Source organism: Ictalurus furcatus, chromosome 23, assembly GCF_023375685.1.
Source record: "Ictalurus furcatus strain D&B chromosome 23, Billie_1.0, whole genome shotgun sequence".
NCBI lineage: Eukaryota > Metazoa > Chordata > Actinopteri > Siluriformes > Ictaluridae > Ictalurus > Ictalurus furcatus.
Window position 1 is genome coordinate 16,658,355 of NC_071277.1, and position 19,385 is coordinate 16,677,739.

Here is a 19,385-nt window from a genome sequence, read left to right on the forward strand (position 1 = left end):
TTTTGACAAAAGAGAGGTTTATTTAAATAGATGGCATGTTTTCGATTGGAGACATTTTCAGCAGGCCAAGTCACATCACAGCTTTTTACTCTTCCTGACCATGGTGGTTCCTCCTACAGTCATTGTCTGAAGGGAAGAGAGAGAGAGAAAAAATGCCAGATAATTAGGAATATTTGAAAGCTCATAGCCTTTTTAAATATTGCTTTTAAACAAAAATGAAAACTTTTGAAGTGCATTTAAGTAAGGAACATAATATGCAATAGTGTTATTTTTCACAATGTTAATGGTGCAGTTGATGATGTAATGTTGAAAGAGTTTCTATTCCTGTTATATTAGTACCATTTTTAAAGGTAGCTTAGAATAAGTGTGATTCACACTCTTTCCATGGAATGCATCTGACCAATTTCTTCACTTTAGGCATCTGTTTATATTATTTCTGGCCCAGAAACGAGCTCTGCCCTCAACCAAAGCAAAGCCGCTCATGTCTTTTCACCATTGATTGATAGAGCTCTTACGTACGTAATTTGAACAAGTCGGGTAGGATCGGTGAGGTAGAAGGGGAAGGCTTCTCAATATTTTCATCGCAATTGCAATTCATCTAACAGGCAGTGATGGACTCTAAAAATTACACACTGCTCCTTTAATAAGTGAGGGTACAGATCTGAGTGTTTGTACTGTTTGTTAGAGATACACACCTCGATCATCTCTCCACCCTTGATCTCCTGCTTGTGTGAGAACTTGTCTGACTCACAGATGAGCTTTCCTCCCTCCAGCTTCACAACACACTAAAAGGAACACAGATCAGAGATGCGTTCAGTATCACAGGAACGTTAGAGCATCAGGACATACTAGCTGAATGAACTAGCTGTACTAAGGTACTGGCTTCATATCTTATATCCCTATGCACTCATTTGCAGTGGTCAACCTATAGGCGTCAAACAACAAAGTGATTTATGGACATAGCTAAATTTACCTCACGTTATCACGTTATTTACCTCAGGGAAAAAGTCTAACTTAGCTAGCAGGCCCCAGCGGCCCCCCCCCCCCCCAAAACGTCATTAAATGTTTTTGGAAATGTTCTAAAACCCATAACTACAAGAGAAGAAAATGATAAATTCTGGCAAAAAAAAAAAAAAAAATCTTACTATACTAAAAAAAAAACCCTCATGAAGGAGTTGTGTTGCTAGTCAACCTGCCTACCAGATCATAAGATAATAATGATTTATTACAAACTCATTGTGTAATTTATTATTCTTGTCCTGGCAATGTTCAAAATGTTGCTACACAGAAAAGAAATGAACCCCATACACAATAAGTTAGTTAGCTAGCCAGCCTGACAGCATAAAGATAATTAGCTAGAAAGGTAGCTAGCCTATTATCGTTATCTTGCGAACCAGATTACTAATATAATAGCCAGAGGAAAGACAGCAAATCAGGTTCTAATGTTTGCTTTGCCATTTTTAAAGATTATTAATATTATTAACTATAATTATTAAGTAATATCTAAAAGGGGGTGGACAAAAAGGACAGCAGTTTTATAGTAAGGATAAGTTTTTTGTTGTTGTTGTTGCTAGCATTGAGATTCTTTTACCAAGAAAGTTGTGTTAAAGTTGTGCTACTGGGATTTGAACTCACAAACCTGGTCACAATCATGTAGCTACCATTGCCCTGGATTATGTTGGTTTGTTTGTTTGTTTATTTATTTATTTTATGGTAGTCTTAACACACTATCCCATTCACCCAAATGATACTTGGAGATGACATCAGTAATAAACTATAATGTATCAAAGGATTGGAAATACCTTGAGCTTCTTTCCATCCATGGTGGTGATTTCAGCTTCCTTCCCGATGGTGAAGGAGTTAGTGACCGATTTTCCAGGGGTCTTTGAGGTGATGACAAAGTCGTTGCCTGTCTGTTGGATCTCTGTCACAGGTTTGACATCTTTGGCCAGCTTGATGACATCCTCGGGTAGTGCTGAATGACAAAGTACAACTCAGAGCAGCACTATATTACCAGTGTTGTGTTAAATTAGCGGCTAATGCTCTTGGCATAGCTACACAAATATATATATATATATATATATATATATATATATATATATATATATATATATATATATATATATATATATATTCCAGTGTAGCTTTTTAAGTGGCATACTCACATATGGCCCTGAGGAACTCCTCATAGTTCTCCTGAGAGTAAACCTGCCACGTTCCACTGAAGGCCATTTCTCCTGATCCTGTCTGGTGTCTCCTTCACCACAAGATGGATTTCTGACACTCCCTTCAAAGTGTAGAATCACACACATCACCTCAGCTACTTATATCAGGGGAAAATAGGCACTCCTGCTTTTCTAATCATTAACATCCTCTATTTGGATAACCCAGAGTTCACTTACATCTTCAGGTTGGTAACCGTATTGACATTCTGCGATGATACAATCCCAAATTTGGAGCCTTGTTACAATTCCATACATTATAAATACATTACTGATCAAATGTTAAAGGTGGAGTAGGGAAGGGCCTTCTTAAAATAATATTTAAAAAAAAAAATTTTTTTAGCTTGAGACAAACTGAAAATACGTACAAACCATTTCTGGAAAAAAAAAAATCTGAATTAACAAGATGTAAGGAGAGCAAGGCAGACAGTTTTATCTTAGACAACTTGAAGGTCAAGCAGAATCCAATCTAAGAACAGAGTTGTGAAATGAGCCTGAATTGAAACAGCATAAACAACATCTTATCCACCTTATACATGGAGTTTTGCCATTTTGTAGGCCTTTATGAAACCATAGCTGGGCATATTCAGTGCACTTATTCATTCATCTTCAGTAACTCCTTTATCCTGGTCTGGGATCAGGTGCCTATCCCTGGAAGACGGGGTTGAGGCAGAAATACACTCTGGATGGGCTACTGATCGACGTGAGTTCAAACCCCAGCACCGCCACATTCCAACTGTTGGGCCCTTGAGCAAGGCCCCTTCACCTGCTCAGATATATAAATGACATCAATGTAAGTTGCTCTAGATAACGGCGTCGTCCAAATGCCATAAATGTAAAAATGTAATGTAATGTATAGGTGGCAAAATGTAAAAATGTATAGGTGGGAAACACCCATTAGGTGCAGTTATGAAATCCCAAAATGTACTGTGCAACAGTGAAAATGTAGCTTGTACAGGATGCCCTGAATGCACTTTACTGTTTGTAGGGAAAAGGACACTTTTTTGGACACACCAATTCTACCAATTGACTGAAAAGTAGTGCAGGATTGTTATGGGATGATCAGAAAGAGCTACAATGCACAATTATTACAATGAATCTACAGGACTGACATGCAATGCAGAGTGTATTCCCGGCTTGCAACTAATGTTCCCGGGGATTGACTCATGACCAGGTAATAATAGATAACTGATGTTTGTCTATACTAAGTCAATGACAAAGACTATAGCCAATCTATTGCAATGCACAGTTTTCCAATCAATGGAAAGGGAACACTACTGAGCAGATATGATTTGGGTGAGTGTTGAGAGGCTCAGCAGTGCAATGACCACTCACACACCACTATTATGTCAATGTCACTGCTGTTTGTATACCTACAAAATGAACTGTACAATCTGTGAACCTGATAAGCTGGTCAGTGTATGTAACTGCCAAAGACAGAGGCCATCGATCACCTCAAAAAGTAACAGCAAAGCAAAATAGAGCACAGCTTGATAATAGTTTACTGATGTTCTCCAAGAAGAGCTTCACTCTTTACTCACTGCTGGCATTTTGGTCAGATATATTTGTAATAAAATTAGACACATCCACCAAATACAATATGCCTTATTGAACAATATCAGTAGATTATAGCTGGACGAATGTAATTTACGGAGCATAAAAACATATGGTCAGCCTGTTGTCCGGATTCCGAAGTACACAACACTGTCACGACCATTTCGGGATGAAGACGGTAGGATGGATAGAGCCAAATCTGCGTGTGAGAGATGTGTTCACCAAGCATGACGGTGCACTCGGACTGGCCTGCAAAATCAACCGAAATTGTGAGATTATTGGATTTTGCAGTTTAAACCAATGCATTTCCTGTTTTGGGAGATTCATTACAGACTTAGCGATAATTCTGAACGTTTACAAGGATGTCCATGTCACTCAAGCAGAATTCACGATCAGATGTGAGGTTTGTCCTAAAAACACTCCAGCTGAGCAGTAGGTTAATGACACTGTGGACTTTTGCTTTTCAGAAAAAGGCCTCGACTTGCATAATAAAGCTGTGCTGTACTCAGAATGGTCCATCATCTAAATAATATCTGCTCAGTGATGGTCCATGCTGTGCAGAGTAGCAGATATCTATAGGCTGCATGCAAAACATATATACAGAGTAGAAAGTGGGAAGGTGAAGAAGGTGTGCGCACATTCGGTCACTGTATTTCCATGAGATTTCAATAATATCCCTGTCAATGAGCTGTGCCCTTCTCACTTTCACACATGCATGAAAAACCAAACACATGATCATCATGTAGGCCTTTATGTAAAAGAAGGTACGCAGACATTCGAGTGCTTAGAATAATAAGGTTTAATCTGATTAAAATGATTTTGAGCCATAAACGTTCCATTAATAAGATCAATGGAGATGCAACATTTTTATAAGCCATATTTTGTAGTAAAACCTCTCACATACTGTACATTCAGCATATTTGTGTGCAAAAAGACAGACAGAATACCGAGGTCTCAAATTGCCAGTCTTATTAATAAATGGCGAGACAAAAAATACGACAGGCCAATTGAATTCAGGTTTTAATTTATACCTGACAGAAACACAAAAACAAACTCCTCAAACACGTTCAAAAGCCATCAACCTTAAACTGTGCATTATAGTAAAGTACCCTCAGGACTTTAATATATGAAAATTCCATAATAGGTTAATACTAAATCAACAGGGTCAGTAAATGAACACAGGGTTAACCCAGACTTAAAAAATACAAGGGAATTCAGCTACAAACTTTTTAATGTTTGACAAAAATGGCTTCAGTTTGGCGTAACAGTGCATTGTGCCATTGTATAATGTTCCACATGTTTGAATATTAACCACAGGTTCTGGAAAAAAAATAAAAGTCCAAGATACGTTTGGAGAAATAATTTCAGTAAATAAATTCTTTATTTAATAAAGGCCAGATGTTTTCACCTTTAATCAGGTGTGACCCAACACCTCATGGTTTTCATGTGAGAGACATATTTCTTGTACTTGTTTAGAAATAAGAGGTGGCTTTGCACTTTAGAAAAATCATGGGTGCTTTAAAACAGTTTGAATAAAGGGAAAATGGAAATATTTAAAGATGTAATGGTACTAATTTGATAAATTTTTGGATGTTTGGATGATATTTTGCTACACTGTGATAAGAAATTCTCAAGTAGTTATACTGTTACCTATTAAATACTGTATGTGAGGAATTAAACATTTTGAGATATGCTGTTGTAGGAAAATAATCAACGACAGGGTGTTGTGATGAGGCCCAATACACAGCATGGTGTTATTGGATTATTTATTTATATTATATGGATTATTTTCCAATAAAAGCACATCTCAGTGTTTTATTCCTCTTATACAACATCAACTTGCCAATTAGTTACATTTAAAGTTGTGGAACGTCTGCAGAACAAGTTCATTCCTGATAGCGCTTACCTTATAGCAGCTATAATCAGTGATGGATCCTGTCATATTTTATCATCAAACTGTAAGCACATCATACCCTTCCACCCCAAATTTGGATTCCTGAATGAAACTGTAAATGTTTGCTAATACTTCTACAGCATGGCATCCTTTAATTCACTCACGCCTCTCTCCCTCTTTACATCTCCAGTGCATCGGCCCGCGGCTTCTCACCGTGTTTATACACACTCACGGTCACGTTTACCGTCTGCGAGCCGTACGTGTTACGTACAAACACGCTGTAGTTGCCGGAATCCTCCATACAGACCGAGTAGATGGTGAGAGTCGTGCACCCCTTGTCTGTGGCCACACTAAAGCGCCCTAGAGAGACAATCTCTCTGTCGTTCTTCAGCCAGAACATCTCCGGCATGGGGTCACCCTCAGCGAAACAGGTCAGACACAGAGACTGTGTGTGTGTGTGTGTGTGTGAAAGAGTGAGAGAGAAGCAAGAACTGACTGAGATAGGAGATAACATTGTTAACGGTATAGTTGAAAATATTTCAGAATTAATGATGGGAAATACCTTGTCTTCCATGATGGCCACCACATCCGGTAATCCCTTTGTGACTCTCGCACGATCTTGAAAAATAAACAAGAGTCCAACCTAAGTTAAACAAATCTTGCAAGAAAAATAACCAGTGCTTAAGGTATTTTTCAAATCCCAGGACTTTCCTTTCAGCTTCCAGGACACATCAATTGATCCAGACTTACATTCCTCACTCTCTTAACTACACACATTTTCCTATTCGTTTCAATGAAAAATAGTTCACGAAAAACGTGCTTTAACATGAATATCTGGTTTAACAGGTTAACCTTTAGGTCTGGGTGGAAGTGCTGCATCAAGTGCTATTTTACAAGCTGCCGAATAATGAGGGTGGAAGCCATTTTGTTAAATGAAACCACATTTGCAGTGACTAATGCAATGAATAGGACTATTCATGCAGCAATACATTGGAAAAAAAAATATATATATATATATATATATATATATATATATATATATATATCCATCCATCCCATCCATCTTCTACCGCTTACTCCTTCTTCAGGGTCACGGGGAACCTGGAGCCTATCCCAGGCAGCATCGGGCACAAGGCGGGGTACACCCTGGATAGGGTGCCAGTCCATCGCAGGGCACAATCACATACACATTTACACACCCATTCATATACTACAGACACTTTAGACATGCCAATCAGCCTACCATGCATGTATTTGGACTGGGGGAGGAAACTGGAGTACCCGGAGGAAACCCCCGCAGCACGGGGAGAACATGCAAACTCCGCACACACACACACACACACACACACACACACACACACACACATATATATATATATATATATATATATATAAGATTCTTTTAGTAGTCATGTAAACCGCGTACTTTATTTCATATGAGATTAAAGTCAGATTATTAAGCACAGGTTAATACAGTTTATTTGATACAACTAACCTGTTTTTCTATATCCGAAACAGCGTGAAATGAGACAGCATTATGTGCAATTTGCAGCCATGAACACTAAATATACAGTATACTAATAAATCTACTCCAGCAGGAAGTTTACATCACATCTTATAGTGGGTTTATTGTGATTCTAGAGGTGCACACATTGTGCGTTTATAAAGAAATGCAGTTATTCACTAGATCATAAAGACCTGAATTTTCCTCTTGTCAGATCACAAAAGTGCATGTTATTGTCAAATTCTGTTTTCCAGCAGATTCATTCAGGTTGTCTGAATTTGAACGCATGTCTAAGAGCACAAATGTGACCAACTATGAATGCTGTATTTGATCAGATATAATATAATATAATATAATAATTATTATCTGGTAATTTCTCTTTATTATAAACGTGTTCTGACAAGCTCCTTCGACGGTATACTTACTTTTCTCCGCGATTTCCACCTGCCTGTTGTAAATGGAATAAAACATGTATTAAATCCACATTATTATTTACTACAAAGACATTCAAATCATTTGATAATTTCTCCAAGTATAGTTGAATTAAAAGGTATTACGTTAGACGAATGTGTAAAAAACATTGCAAAAACTTCACTTACTTCAGCCTCTGGTATTCCAGCAGAGCATCCGCAAAAACTTTAGAGTGGAGAAAGCAGAGAGATAAAAAAAAATAAATTAAAAAGAGCTTAGTTAATGTATTCGGGTTTTCTAATGTCAGGACATAATTAAAATATCCAAACTGATGTCATCACCCTTGACTATTGGTGATGATTTTGGAATTTGTATTCATTTGTCCAATAATATCTTCAGGATTTCTATCGATTTGTCCTCTAGCAACTTTATGCACTTGTCCTATGGTGTACATTGGAAATTCAGTGTGCTGTTATATGGTGTATATAGTATTCTGTGTGTTTGTTTTATGTTGTCCATGTGTTTTTAAGGTATTTGATATATAGTGTTTCTATACCTTTGTCTAATAGGATGTCTATATGATTCTTCTGTTGTCTGTTGCAACATAAAATTCTTTGCAAAATGTATAGTGCCGAGTTAAAAAACATGGCCTTTAATGTTCGCCATACAGTCGAGATTGCGATCCCGACTATGACACAGCCATCCCTGGCCAATCGTTGGCATCTGTGAGCTGTCTCTGAGAGCTGGCTGATAGTGGGAATTGGCAGGTGACTAAGTTTTGACAGAAAATGGGACAAAAAAGCATGTACTTGATGACCCATGGACTATTTTTGTCCCCTCAAAAATACTCGTTGCTGCTAAGGATGGCCCCACATGGACAGATTAAAGATCCTCATGAGATTACTGTGGATGGTAGCACATAGAACATGATTTATAATCGTACCATCCGGTGTCACCCAGATGAGGATGGGTACTTTTTTGAGTCTGGTTCCTTTCAAGGTTTCTTCTTCGTGTTATCTCAGGGTTTTTTTCCCCCCCTGCCACCGTTGCCTCTGGCTTGCTCATTAGGGATAAATGTATAATGTAAAATTCATATCTGGAGTCTATATATTTCTGTAAAGCTGCTTTGTGACTATGTCCATTGACAAACATTCTATATAAATAAAGTTGAATTGAATTGAAATCGCAATTGAATATAGGATTTCTAAGCGTGCTATGGTGTACAGTATATAAGATTTCATAGAGTTTGTGAACTGAGTATTAGATGAAATGGCACACAGAATCGATGAATTACTCCGGTCACAATGAGTCTGTGATGCGTGAATTATTTCAATATGTTTGTCAGGTATTGACACAGTGAAAACTCTTTTCGTCTTTCTCCCTCTGATGGCGTAATCTTCACCAGGATGACTTATCTGTGTCAGATAGGATATGTAAATATAAACCGCTGTACCTTGTCCAGACAAATCCAGAGAGCGTTTGTGTGTTTCCTGCCCATCAAACATCTCCAGGGTGTATTTTCCTTTGTCGTTTTCAGTGGGGTTGAAGATCTCGATCCAGAGCTTCTGCATGCTGCTTCCAGGCTTGGTCCTCTCGTCCAGATCGATCCTCCTCTCTCTTTTACACACCATTGAAAAACAAGACTTTTCAAGATTTTTCAAGTGTTCATACAGTGTTTTATCACAGCGCAGCTGAAAACGTGAATGTGATTGGTCAGAATTTTCTATAACAACATCTCTGGCAAGGCAAATCACAGGTTTTTTATTAATGTGCTTGTCCTAATTGACATTTTCCACCATGAAGTCTTCAGGATGTAGAGAGGTAGATGTCTGGCGTCCTTATGTCCTCTTCAGACTTGAACTAAGTGTCCTGCTTGCCAAGTTACAGGTACCTCTGGGTCAGCAATGGAGCTGCTTAAGTTCGATTTCATTGCTAAGTGCAAACTTGAATATATGATATAGTCGCTATCCTTTCCCCCCCCACCTCTTTAGCTTGGCTAAGAGCATTATTTAAACACACAAGAGCAAGTAACACTATTACTTAAGCTAACCAGGTACGCACACTCAAACAGCAATGCACTGACCAGTCCTACTCAGCTTAATGTTTATATGACCTCTCTAATAAGGATCTGACATTATTTAGCTAGCCACATTCACTATCAAGTTAGTTTGTGTTACTAAAACTAGTATTATAATAAGCATCGAACATAAGTCTACTGTTATTTTTGTGTGATTACAACCATCAGTTTCCTTGCAAGTGCGCTAACATTAGAGTAACTATTGTGTTAGCTAAGCCAGCAGACATTTTCTAGCAACCTAGCTAATTGTCATATTCTGTCATTTAAACTAATAGAAGCTAACTAGCAAGGTAGTATAATATCAGATTAGCTATTATACTAGATTCCAAACTTGCTAGCAAGCTAGCTAATCTTAGCTAACACTACTACATTCTGAATTTAAAATCAGTGGCAAGTAAAGTAATCAGTTAAGTAGTATTATTATATTAACATTGTATTAATATTAAGTTAACTATTACGGTATATTGTGTAATTAAATCAAGTAACCAGGCTTGTTTAAAAAAGGTAGCTAACATTAGTCAAACGATGTTATTGTGTTTTAAATCAACTATTTAAAAAAGAAAAAGAAAAAGAAAAATGTTAGTGGTGGCAAATTGTAACTTAAGCTCCACTCTTGTTGACTCAGAGACGTCTGTAAAGCGTTCACACTGAACTTGTGTCTTTACAAAGTTGCTTTGTGTACTGGGGCTTAAAAGCAAAGCGAGACCCAGAGACTCACTTGAAGTGCCAGCTGGTCTTCATGTAGCTCAGATAGTACTTCAGAGAGCAGTAGAGCTTAAAGCCGGCCGCTGTGGACTGGATCCTCATGGGGCCAGCAGAGAGAGCTGTAGATCAGACAGAGGAACAGAGGAACATGGAGAGGGGTTGAGTGATGCTGAGCTCCCCATAAACATTCTGTTACAGTCAGTGTGTGCGACTCTGCAGTTCCCTGTGGACTTACCACAATTTCTGCTCAGGCACCGCATCAACCGCTCGAACTCTGAGAAAAGAGATGAAAAGCAGTGACTGACAGGACTATTTTTACTGCATAGCAGTAAGTTATGTGAAAATGCACAGTATAAACAGTTTTGGACTTGAATTGACACATATACAGGGATACAATCTATTTTTCAGTCTTCATTTAAAGGAACAGTTGTACACAATGTAGGCTATAGCGGTGTAGTCAGTCATCCAAGTCTGAAGTCCAAAAACGCCACGCCTAAATACCTCAAAAGACAATATTTTTCTCAGTAACATTACTTGTACATTAAGTAGTAATACATAAGGATTTAACCCCCAAAAGCCACCGGTTATGATTCTTTACCATGAAGCATATTGTTCAGTAACTGTATAAGCAATAAAACACTGAAAGTTGTATTGTTATCTCTTTACTGCATGGTGTTGCCATATGGTAACAATTAATTTATCTCCAATTTTTTAATAGGCAATAATACAAAACAACTAATTACCTTTGTAACTGGAAAAAGGGGGCTTTAACTAATGGCATAACAAAAAAATGCCAGGAAGTGTTGTTTGCACTTCCTTTTCTACAAACACATGGCATGGTGAAGGTCACCACCAGAGGGATATCAAAATTAGATTATTTTTTCAATATTTACGCAAAACTACTTAAAAGAAAAAAATAAACGGTATCTGAGATAAGGTAACATTTATTTTTTGCCATTTAAACAAGTTGATATATTTTGAGTTTTCTGTTACATGGTAAAATGTAATTGTTGCCAAATGGCAACAACATGCGATAATGGAACTGTAGTATGTGCTTTCATGAATTGAAACAGGCCTACATAACAAAAAAGACACTAGGCTTCTCTAACAGTATATTTATATTTTTTCACATTTAAAGTAAGAAATAATCTGTCGTCATCTCAGACATTTTGCAATTGCGTTTTATTTAAAACATTTTATGTTCCAAAAAAAAAAAAAAAAAGAAAAGAAAAGAATTAAGAATTCAAGAAAAAGACGTAAAAAAGATACTTCACCCAAAACATGTTTGGATCTAATTTCTGTATGTATTTTGAGTGAGGAAATCCATCCACACACTTTTTACAACTGTAATTCTTTTCTAGAAGATATAACCTTTACATAATTACTAGGTTTAAAAAAAAAAAACCCTCTGTCTCCAAGACTTTCAAGTGGCAGAAAACCTACTGTTACAAAGTGCTGACACTGGAGACTCCTTCCATAAATGCTAGATAACATCTCATAAAGTTTGCCATGCAAGTCCTGGTTACTATAGGAATGGTAATGTATTATAATGAGTCTAATAAATCAACTCCTTCTGACCAATCAGATTCGAGAATTTGCTGAGAAAGTAACTTGTTAATTTTATACATAAATATGTTGTACAGTTTCATAAACCAGATAAACAAGTCGGAGATACTGACCAACTCGAGAATTCTATTTGACGTGAGTGTTTAAGGATTTAGCTATGCAGTTTGAACGATGCTAAACTGGTAGTACAAAACTAAAGCAAACATCAGATATCAAACTTGGCTTATTGACTACAAGGGGGAAAATGGTGTCAAATTCTTGGTGTCAAATTAAACCTTACAGTATTGACCAACTTACAGTCTCATTTGAGTTAAAGCTGAAATAGAAACAAGGAAGGTGTTCATTTAAAAAAAAAAAGCAAATTCTGCTCAGGGTTTTGCAGAGGAATCTCAATTTCTCACCATTGTCCGTTAACTCTAGAATGCTCTCATCCTCTCCTCTACCATCAGCCACCACGGCCCTGTACATGCCGGCTTCCTTCTTAGTCACCTGGGTTACAATATCATTATATTAGGAATTCATTACTAGCAAAAACTATCTACGTAAAGCTAAAGTAGTGCACGTGGAAGCACATACCTGCGGAACGGTAAACATGCCCACTCCAGACGGCTCGTTCACAACCTGCGTGATCTCTACACCATCCTTAAACCACTTCATCTTCGTGTCCTTGTTCATGTTCGTCACCTGCCGGAGTGAACGCAAACAACCTCAAGATGTAGAATGAGTTGTTTGAAAAATCTTTGGCTAATTTTTTTCTCTGGAAGCAATTAAAACGATTCATTAAATGAACTCCACAGGCAGTTCATAATTTCAAACCTTTCTAATATTCATTCATTCACATTTATAGACTTACACGTAGACTTTCGGCTCTGTCTGCTATATATATTTTCAATTTACCCAGGGCTCAATATACAGTATTAGCCTCAGTTTTTGTAATAAATAAAAAATTTAATTCAGCAAACTGACCTTGCATTTCATAATCAGCTCACAGTCGTCTGTCACAGTCCATGACAAAAACTCCTCAAAGTAGGGCCCTGGTTAAAAAACAAGACAAAACAAAACAAAACAGAGCATGTCGTATAGTAGTGTAAAAAACGACAGCAGAGTTATCCACTATTAAAGTATATGTAAATACATGATATACATAAATAGACCATAAATGCTGTGTGAATGTTTTGTCATTCATTTCAAAAGTCTTCTATTGTAATATAAATAGACAACATGCTAAAGTAGTACAATTATCAACGAAGATCAAAAAAGAAAGTAATATCTAATGAATAACAAACTTGGGGTTGTGGTGTTAAGGAATATAATCAATGATCAATGACAGGGTGGGTGTGATTCAGGTGAATCACCTGAAATTGATTCGTTTCCTATAACAGCACATGGCAAAGTGTTTGATTTCTCTTATAACACAGCGATTTTATTGAAAAACAACATTTTTTGTTTCTACTGTTGTACAGGGTGTCCCAATCGTCTCCACACACAGGGGAAATTAACACTTTTTAGAAAAACGACTCCTTCCAAGATTGCTAAATAAATGTTTCCTCAGAAAACCTCACCCCATCAGCACTTATACACTGTTTAACCATTACGGGAGCCTGTATAAGCTGTTACTATAGACACGATAACGTATTAGAACGAGTGAGTGCATCAGTATAATCCTGTGATCTGAATAACAGCTGGCTCTAATGCAGAAAATGAATCAACATCTTCTGACTAATCAGAATCAAGAATTCAATGGCACTGTGTATAATAAAGTATAAAGAATGTACACTGACTCAGTTGCACTTGTTTTTTGGAAACGTTTACAATTTCAAAGATATTTTAGAAAACCTGCGATAGCTTAGAACAGCGTTTTTCAGACTTTTTTTTAGCCTAAAGCCCCCTTTTTATAGATAGTAAGTGTCACCAATCCTGTCCACAGCTTTCACTAGCCTTCACGTACAACTCTTAAGTAAACCCTTTCAGTGGGTGGATGGAAGATGGCTGTGAATTCTGATTGGTTAGCACATATTTACTTTTAATTTACTTTTAATAATATTTAATACCATCGTGAGGTTTAAACACATACCACTCAGATTCAACCAAAGAATATTTCAAAAATTGACAAAATTAAGAACGACTAAACCCTCCTAGTAGTAAAAAATAAATAAATTTGGCACTCGTCTGCCGCTCCCGGTTTAAGAACATCTAACGTGGCATGGCCTTGGTGTGGTTTTTGGCACAGATGTTGGCACGGATTTTTTTTTCCTGACCCAGTGGACTCTCACCTGAGCGTCTCTTCCAGTCCCGCCGCTTGGCTGCTGACTTGGCCAGGGTTTGCCTGAACTCTGTTCAATCAGATTTAAAAAAAAAAAAAAAAAAAAAGGTCAGGCCAGGACAGGGGTAAAGATGGTGAAATACTCCAAATTTCAGCATTATAAATGTGGTGAAATATCAACCTAGCAATTTCCGCTATGTACTGTATATACAGCTACACTCAAATAAATTAACTTCAATGTTTTTTTTAAAATATATAACATATATAGTATGTACAATGGCTATAATATCTAACATGACCATTCCAAAAGGTTTCTACTGTAATGTAGAAGGTAAGAATTGGTTTACAAACCAGGAAGTAATTTCCAGTTATGTTGTAAGATATGTTTTGGATTGTTTTTTGGTTTTTTTTTTATCCATATTGTTATTCAGTAACAATAATATAACCATTTTATATTTCGTTATTAATTACTGCTAATTAAGTGCTGCCTATAATGAATTTAGACCCCTGAACTTTTTAAAAAGAAAGTCATTATTAAAAAAAATGAAAAAAAAATCACAGGGACTCGTACTTTCATCCACTAGGACGAGGGTGAACTGGTTCTTGGCTCTGCCGTCCTTGAGCTGAGCCGTGTACGAGCCCTCGTCTTCCTTCGACAGCTTATCGAACAGAATCTCCACCAGACCGTTCGCCTTGTCAAAGTTGATCTTACGCGCCTGTGGATCGGCCGCAAACACACACCACTTGATTCACTTCAGGTTGTTTCGGTAACGACTGTGAAACTAATTCCTCAAACAAAATTGCAGTTAGTATTACTATAGGATTCATTCATGATCACAGTCATCACACAAACCCACACACACCGGCGTGGAGGAGATCTCTCGGTCGTTGAGGATCATGTGCAGCTCTGCGGCGTTGGACAGGGGCTCAGTCTGCAGCCACAGTCTCACATTCCCCTGCTCTGACACGTCCACCTGCCAGCCCTCAGAGCGCAGCGCTATAACTACACACACACACACACACATACACCCTGAAGTGTTTTATTCCTCTTACACCACAGCAATATACCAACAACTATGATTTTTATTTCTTAAAGACACATCATACTTTTTATCCATTTATAAATACATTTAATGTTGTGGAACGTCTGTGAAACAAGTTAGCTCCTTTTATCACGAACACTGTGGCAGCTATAAACAGTCGCTCCCTCACTTTCTCTTGAACGTAATAGACCCCAAATGGTCCTCACTGTTTATCTCTCCATCTGAATGTGTGGATCCATCCATCCATCCAACCATGCATCATCTATCTGTCTGTGTGTCTGTTTCTCTTTCTATCTGTCTGCCTTTCTGTCTGTCTGTGTATGTATCTGTTTCTATGTCTTTTTGTCTGTCTGTTTGAGTGTCAGACTTTTATATTTATATTTATATTTATATCAATCTAATGTCTATATTTAAGTCTGTCTTAGTCATAGGCCATTCCCAAGGTTACTTTATTACTCGACTCTGACAATATGGCAATAGAAGTGTGTGTGCGTTTGTGTGTCGCTCATTCTGCTCCAAGGCCTTTCAGCTCTTCATGCATGGTCTTACGCGGGTTCCTGATGTGCCAGCTCAACTCCATGAGTCTCTCCAGATCTGTGAGATAAAAAGACACAAGTGCAATGACTAACTCAATCTTTCCCCCATCCTCCATACTCTGTTTTTAGTGTTAGCGTGCTAAGTACAGCCTATTCTGCTCTAACAATAATGAGGATATGCTATTAAATGAAATAGCTTGGCCAACAAATACATGTATTTATTTGAGGACGGAATTGCATTTGCAGGATAATATAATTCCAGTTGGATTTCAGTATTTATTATTTATTTATTCCTCTATTTTCTGAAACTTCAAGCTTCAGACACCAGTCATGTCTTGGCTGATCAACTACATTTGAGGGAAGAGGAACAAAGTACCTTATAATTTTGGCCAAACTATCAAAAAAATATTTTCGTGATACTGCCAGACCTTCCTTCTTGATGACAGAAAGATGGAAACTCATATTACCTTCAGCAGTGAAATTAAAGCTAGAGGAGATGTCAGGCTTGTCAATCACTTCAGCAGTGTAAAGGCCCAGATCCTCCAGTTCAGCTGCACTGAACGTGAGAACAGATCTGCAACACAAATGCACAACTGCATTTTGACCACTCTATATCATCTACATATCTAAAATGAATCTTTTATTTATTTATTTATTTTTACAACTTAACTCTTTATCATTATTATTTTTTTCTATTGAACTTCTATTTATGAGCTTTCTATCACATTTTTATTATTTATTTATTTTTTTTACACCTTAATGCTTTCTCTATACGGCTTCACTGATGCATTATTATACCATGATGACTTATGACATATTACTATTCTTTACATCTTTGCTAATGTATCTTTACACCCTTTACTTTACTACCTATTAGTATTCAGTTCATGTCTATGAATAGCTGAGCTACATGTATTTGTAAATTTCCTCTTACTTAATTACTTACTTAATATGTTCTCTGCGTCAACAATTTTGTGCAATGACTTAACTACTGCTTTTTGATGCCTTAACAACAATTTTACACTTTATGCTGGCACCTTTACACCTTAATGCCTTAATACACTGTAATGTTTGCGACTTAATACTTATTATCGCCTCACATTAACGTTATGCCTTAACACCTTTTACTACTACTACTACTACTATGACTTTATTACTTTACTACTGTACTACTGCCTGTTTACATCTTCTATTTAGATTTTACTACTATATCTTTACACATTAATACTCACTCTATACAGCTTACAATGCAGCGTATATCTATGAATTACTATGATATTTCTGTGAATGTACTATTGCAGCTTTATGCCTTAACACCGTCTCTGAACAGTGTCAATAATGTGTCAGCCACAAATTTACACTTTACATTCTTTACTACTTAATATTACTACTTATGTTTTACAACTTAATGTGTTCCATACATCTTGTCACATTAATAATTACACCGTAATACCTACTATTTACTCTGTTCTTACTATGCTTCTTGTAATGTTAAGAAATTTGCACAATGATTGCTGCTTTTTAATGTTTAACAACAACTTTACATCAGCATCTTTACACCTCTTTACACCTACTCACTTTAATATATACTATATATCTTTGCACATAAGCTTCATGACTTAACTTTTTTTTTTTTACAGCTACTACTTTTTATACCTTAATGACTTTATTACTTTACTACTGCTTGTTTACAACTTTACATCTTCACTACTGTATCTTTATACTTTTTGTGCTAAATGCATTTTTACACGAATGTTGTAACTTTATTACTTTAAACTACCTTATTAGAAGTAGCTTTACATTATTTATCAACAACTTTATTTACTTCACCTTAAGCAACTGCTGCAATTTTGCACAATTTTGTAATTTTTTTTTTTTATAACATAATACTTTTATTTTCCCCCCCCCACTACCTACCCCTTACTACTTTCTCTACATCCTGGCACATTAGCAGCTTCTGTCTTGAAAACTAAAAAAGTTAGTTTTATGCCATTACATCTTCTCTTTACATCCCCTACTGTTGTGTTTCTTTACACTTGTACAACTTATCTTTACAATTTTATTACTGTATATTTACACCGTAAGGCCTTCTCTTTACAATTTTAATACTTCATCATTTTGTACTGTTTCTTTATAACTTTATATTTGTCTTGTATCTGGCCTACAACTGTTACAAACATTTACCTCTCCAAGTGTTCTAGTATGCAATTTTGCTAATGAATGTAATGAACACGCTTATTTCCTCTCCTCTACACCAATAGCCGGTGTGTGGTGGGTGTTCTGGCACGCTATGGCTGCCGTCACATCATTCAGGTGGATGCTACACACTGATGGTGGTTGAGGAGATTTCCCCTCATACAATGTAAAGCGCTTTGAGTGTCTAGAAAAGCGCTATATATATATATATATATATATATATATATATATATATATATATATATATATATATATATATATATTTACTTATTTTGCTTGGTCTCCAAGTGGGCTCGCCCTGCATCGATGGCCTGTCTGTAGTTCTTCTTCCACTCAAACTGGATTTGGTCAAGGGTCTCAGGTGCTTCAAAGCTCAAGAAGATGAAGCCATCATTATCAACCCCAATCTCGATTTCTCTGGTTGCTGTACAGTAAAGCAGTAGATATGCACTTCAGTCTGTGGTGAGTAAGACATACTAAAAAAGTGTTTGTCCATCAAAAGAAACTAAAAGCACTAAGACCCTTTAAAGACACCTTGGATCAGCAGAACAAAGCTCTTTGGGCTGTGCTAAGGTAACTGACCTGGGTCAGTCTGGGCTGTGATGGGATCTGTGGGAAAAGAAGGTCTTCCCACTCCAGCACTGTTGATGGCACGCACACGGAGACGATATGTCTGACCCGCATGCAGCCCAGAAACCTGAAAGCAAAGTCAACATAAGTCTCTTCTAAACCACTGGTTTCAAATCAATTTTAGGATCCTTTAGCATGTGTTTTTAACTAAGAAAAAGTATCATTTAATGATATAAAGTATACTGACCTTTAGGTACGTGTCTATGATTGGTTCCTGGGTCACTGAAGTCCAGTCCTCTGACTCCGCCCCCTCACTGATCTCCACAACATAACCTGTGATTTGTGACTGACCTTGGTACAGAGGCTCCGCCCACAGCAAAACCAGAGATTCCTGCCGCACCTCTCTCAACTCCAAGTCATACGGGCAGCCTAAGAACATCATGGTAACAGTGTATAATAATAAACCATTGCTTTTTTGGTGCATCTAACTGGCTTGTAAAAAGGTTCAGTTTGTTCAAACATCCACCCTTTCTTCCATCCAAGCAGTCTACTGGATGGTCTGTTTATTCATTCATCCGTCTATCTAATCATTCAAACATCCAACCTCCACTATCATTAGGTCCATCCATCCATCCATCCAAACAAAAAACAATGCATCGATCTATCCGTCCATCCAACCAACCTATCAATAGGTCAGCTAATTCACCCACCCATTAGTCCATCTATTCAATTTATTCAATTCAATTTTATTTATTTGTATAGCACTTTTAACAATGGACATTGTCTAAAAGCAGCTTTACAGAAACATATAGACACATGATACAGATTTTAAGTGTGTGAATTT

The 19,385-nt window shown here is 37.0% G+C and overlaps 2 protein-coding genes across 2 annotated transcripts in view; both read right to left on the bottom strand.

Moving 5' to 3' along the window:
- fabp10a (fatty acid binding protein 10a, liver basic) lies at positions 1-2,325 on the bottom strand. Its single transcript, XM_053612050.1, has 4 exons — positions 2,166-2,325; positions 1,803-1,975; positions 696-785; positions 1-126 (listed from the first exon to the last, which is right to left on the bottom strand). The coding sequence occupies exons 1-4, from the start codon at positions 2,230-2,232 to the stop codon at positions 76-78; spliced, it is 381 nt and encodes a 126-aa protein (XP_053468025.1). The 5' UTR covers positions 2,233-2,325; the 3' UTR covers positions 1-75.
- A 2,232-nt stretch (positions 2,326-4,557) lies between these two features.
- The window catches only part of myom3 (myomesin 3), a 55,303-nt gene continuing 40,475 nt past the window's right edge, over positions 4,558-19,385 (bottom strand). The window contains exons 20-37 of the mRNA XM_053611579.1: positions 18,789-18,970; positions 18,554-18,668; positions 18,239-18,395; positions 16,243-16,349; positions 15,789-15,833; positions 15,060-15,199; positions 14,768-14,912; positions 14,207-14,266; positions 12,900-12,967; positions 12,510-12,617; positions 12,335-12,422; positions 10,603-10,641; positions 10,381-10,486; positions 9,039-9,202; positions 7,774-7,810; positions 7,600-7,622; positions 6,233-6,288; positions 4,558-6,115 (exon numbers count right to left, since the gene is read on the bottom strand). Of these exons, the coding sequence (XP_053467554.1) occupies positions 5,849-6,115; positions 6,233-6,288; positions 7,600-7,622; positions 7,774-7,810; positions 9,039-9,202; positions 10,381-10,486; positions 10,603-10,641; positions 12,335-12,422; positions 12,510-12,617; positions 12,900-12,967; positions 14,207-14,266; positions 14,768-14,912; positions 15,060-15,199; positions 15,789-15,833; positions 16,243-16,349; positions 18,239-18,395; positions 18,554-18,668; positions 18,789-18,970 (1,907 nt within the window). The 3' untranslated portion in view covers positions 4,558-5,848. The remainder of the gene's footprint in view (positions 6,116-6,232; positions 6,289-7,599; positions 7,623-7,773; positions 7,811-9,038; positions 9,203-10,380; positions 10,487-10,602; positions 10,642-12,334; positions 12,423-12,509; positions 12,618-12,899; positions 12,968-14,206; positions 14,267-14,767; positions 14,913-15,059; positions 15,200-15,788; positions 15,834-16,242; positions 16,350-18,238; positions 18,396-18,553; positions 18,669-18,788; positions 18,971-19,385) is intronic.

Excerpts from the sequence above, each read along its gene's own strand:
- fabp10a (XM_053612050.1), bottom strand. The coding sequence starts at position 2,232 with ATGGCCTTCAGTGGAACGTGGCAGGTTTACTCTCAGGAGAACTATGAG. Across the intron at positions 1,976-2,165 it reads GGAGTTCCTCAGGGCCATAT|CACTACCCGAGGATGTCATC; the intron begins GTGAGTATGCCA and ends TTTGTCATTCAG. Across the intron at positions 786-1,802 it reads TGGATGGAAAGAAGCTCAAG|TGTGTTGTGAAGCTGGAGGG; the intron begins GTATTTCCAATC and ends TGTTCCTTTTAG.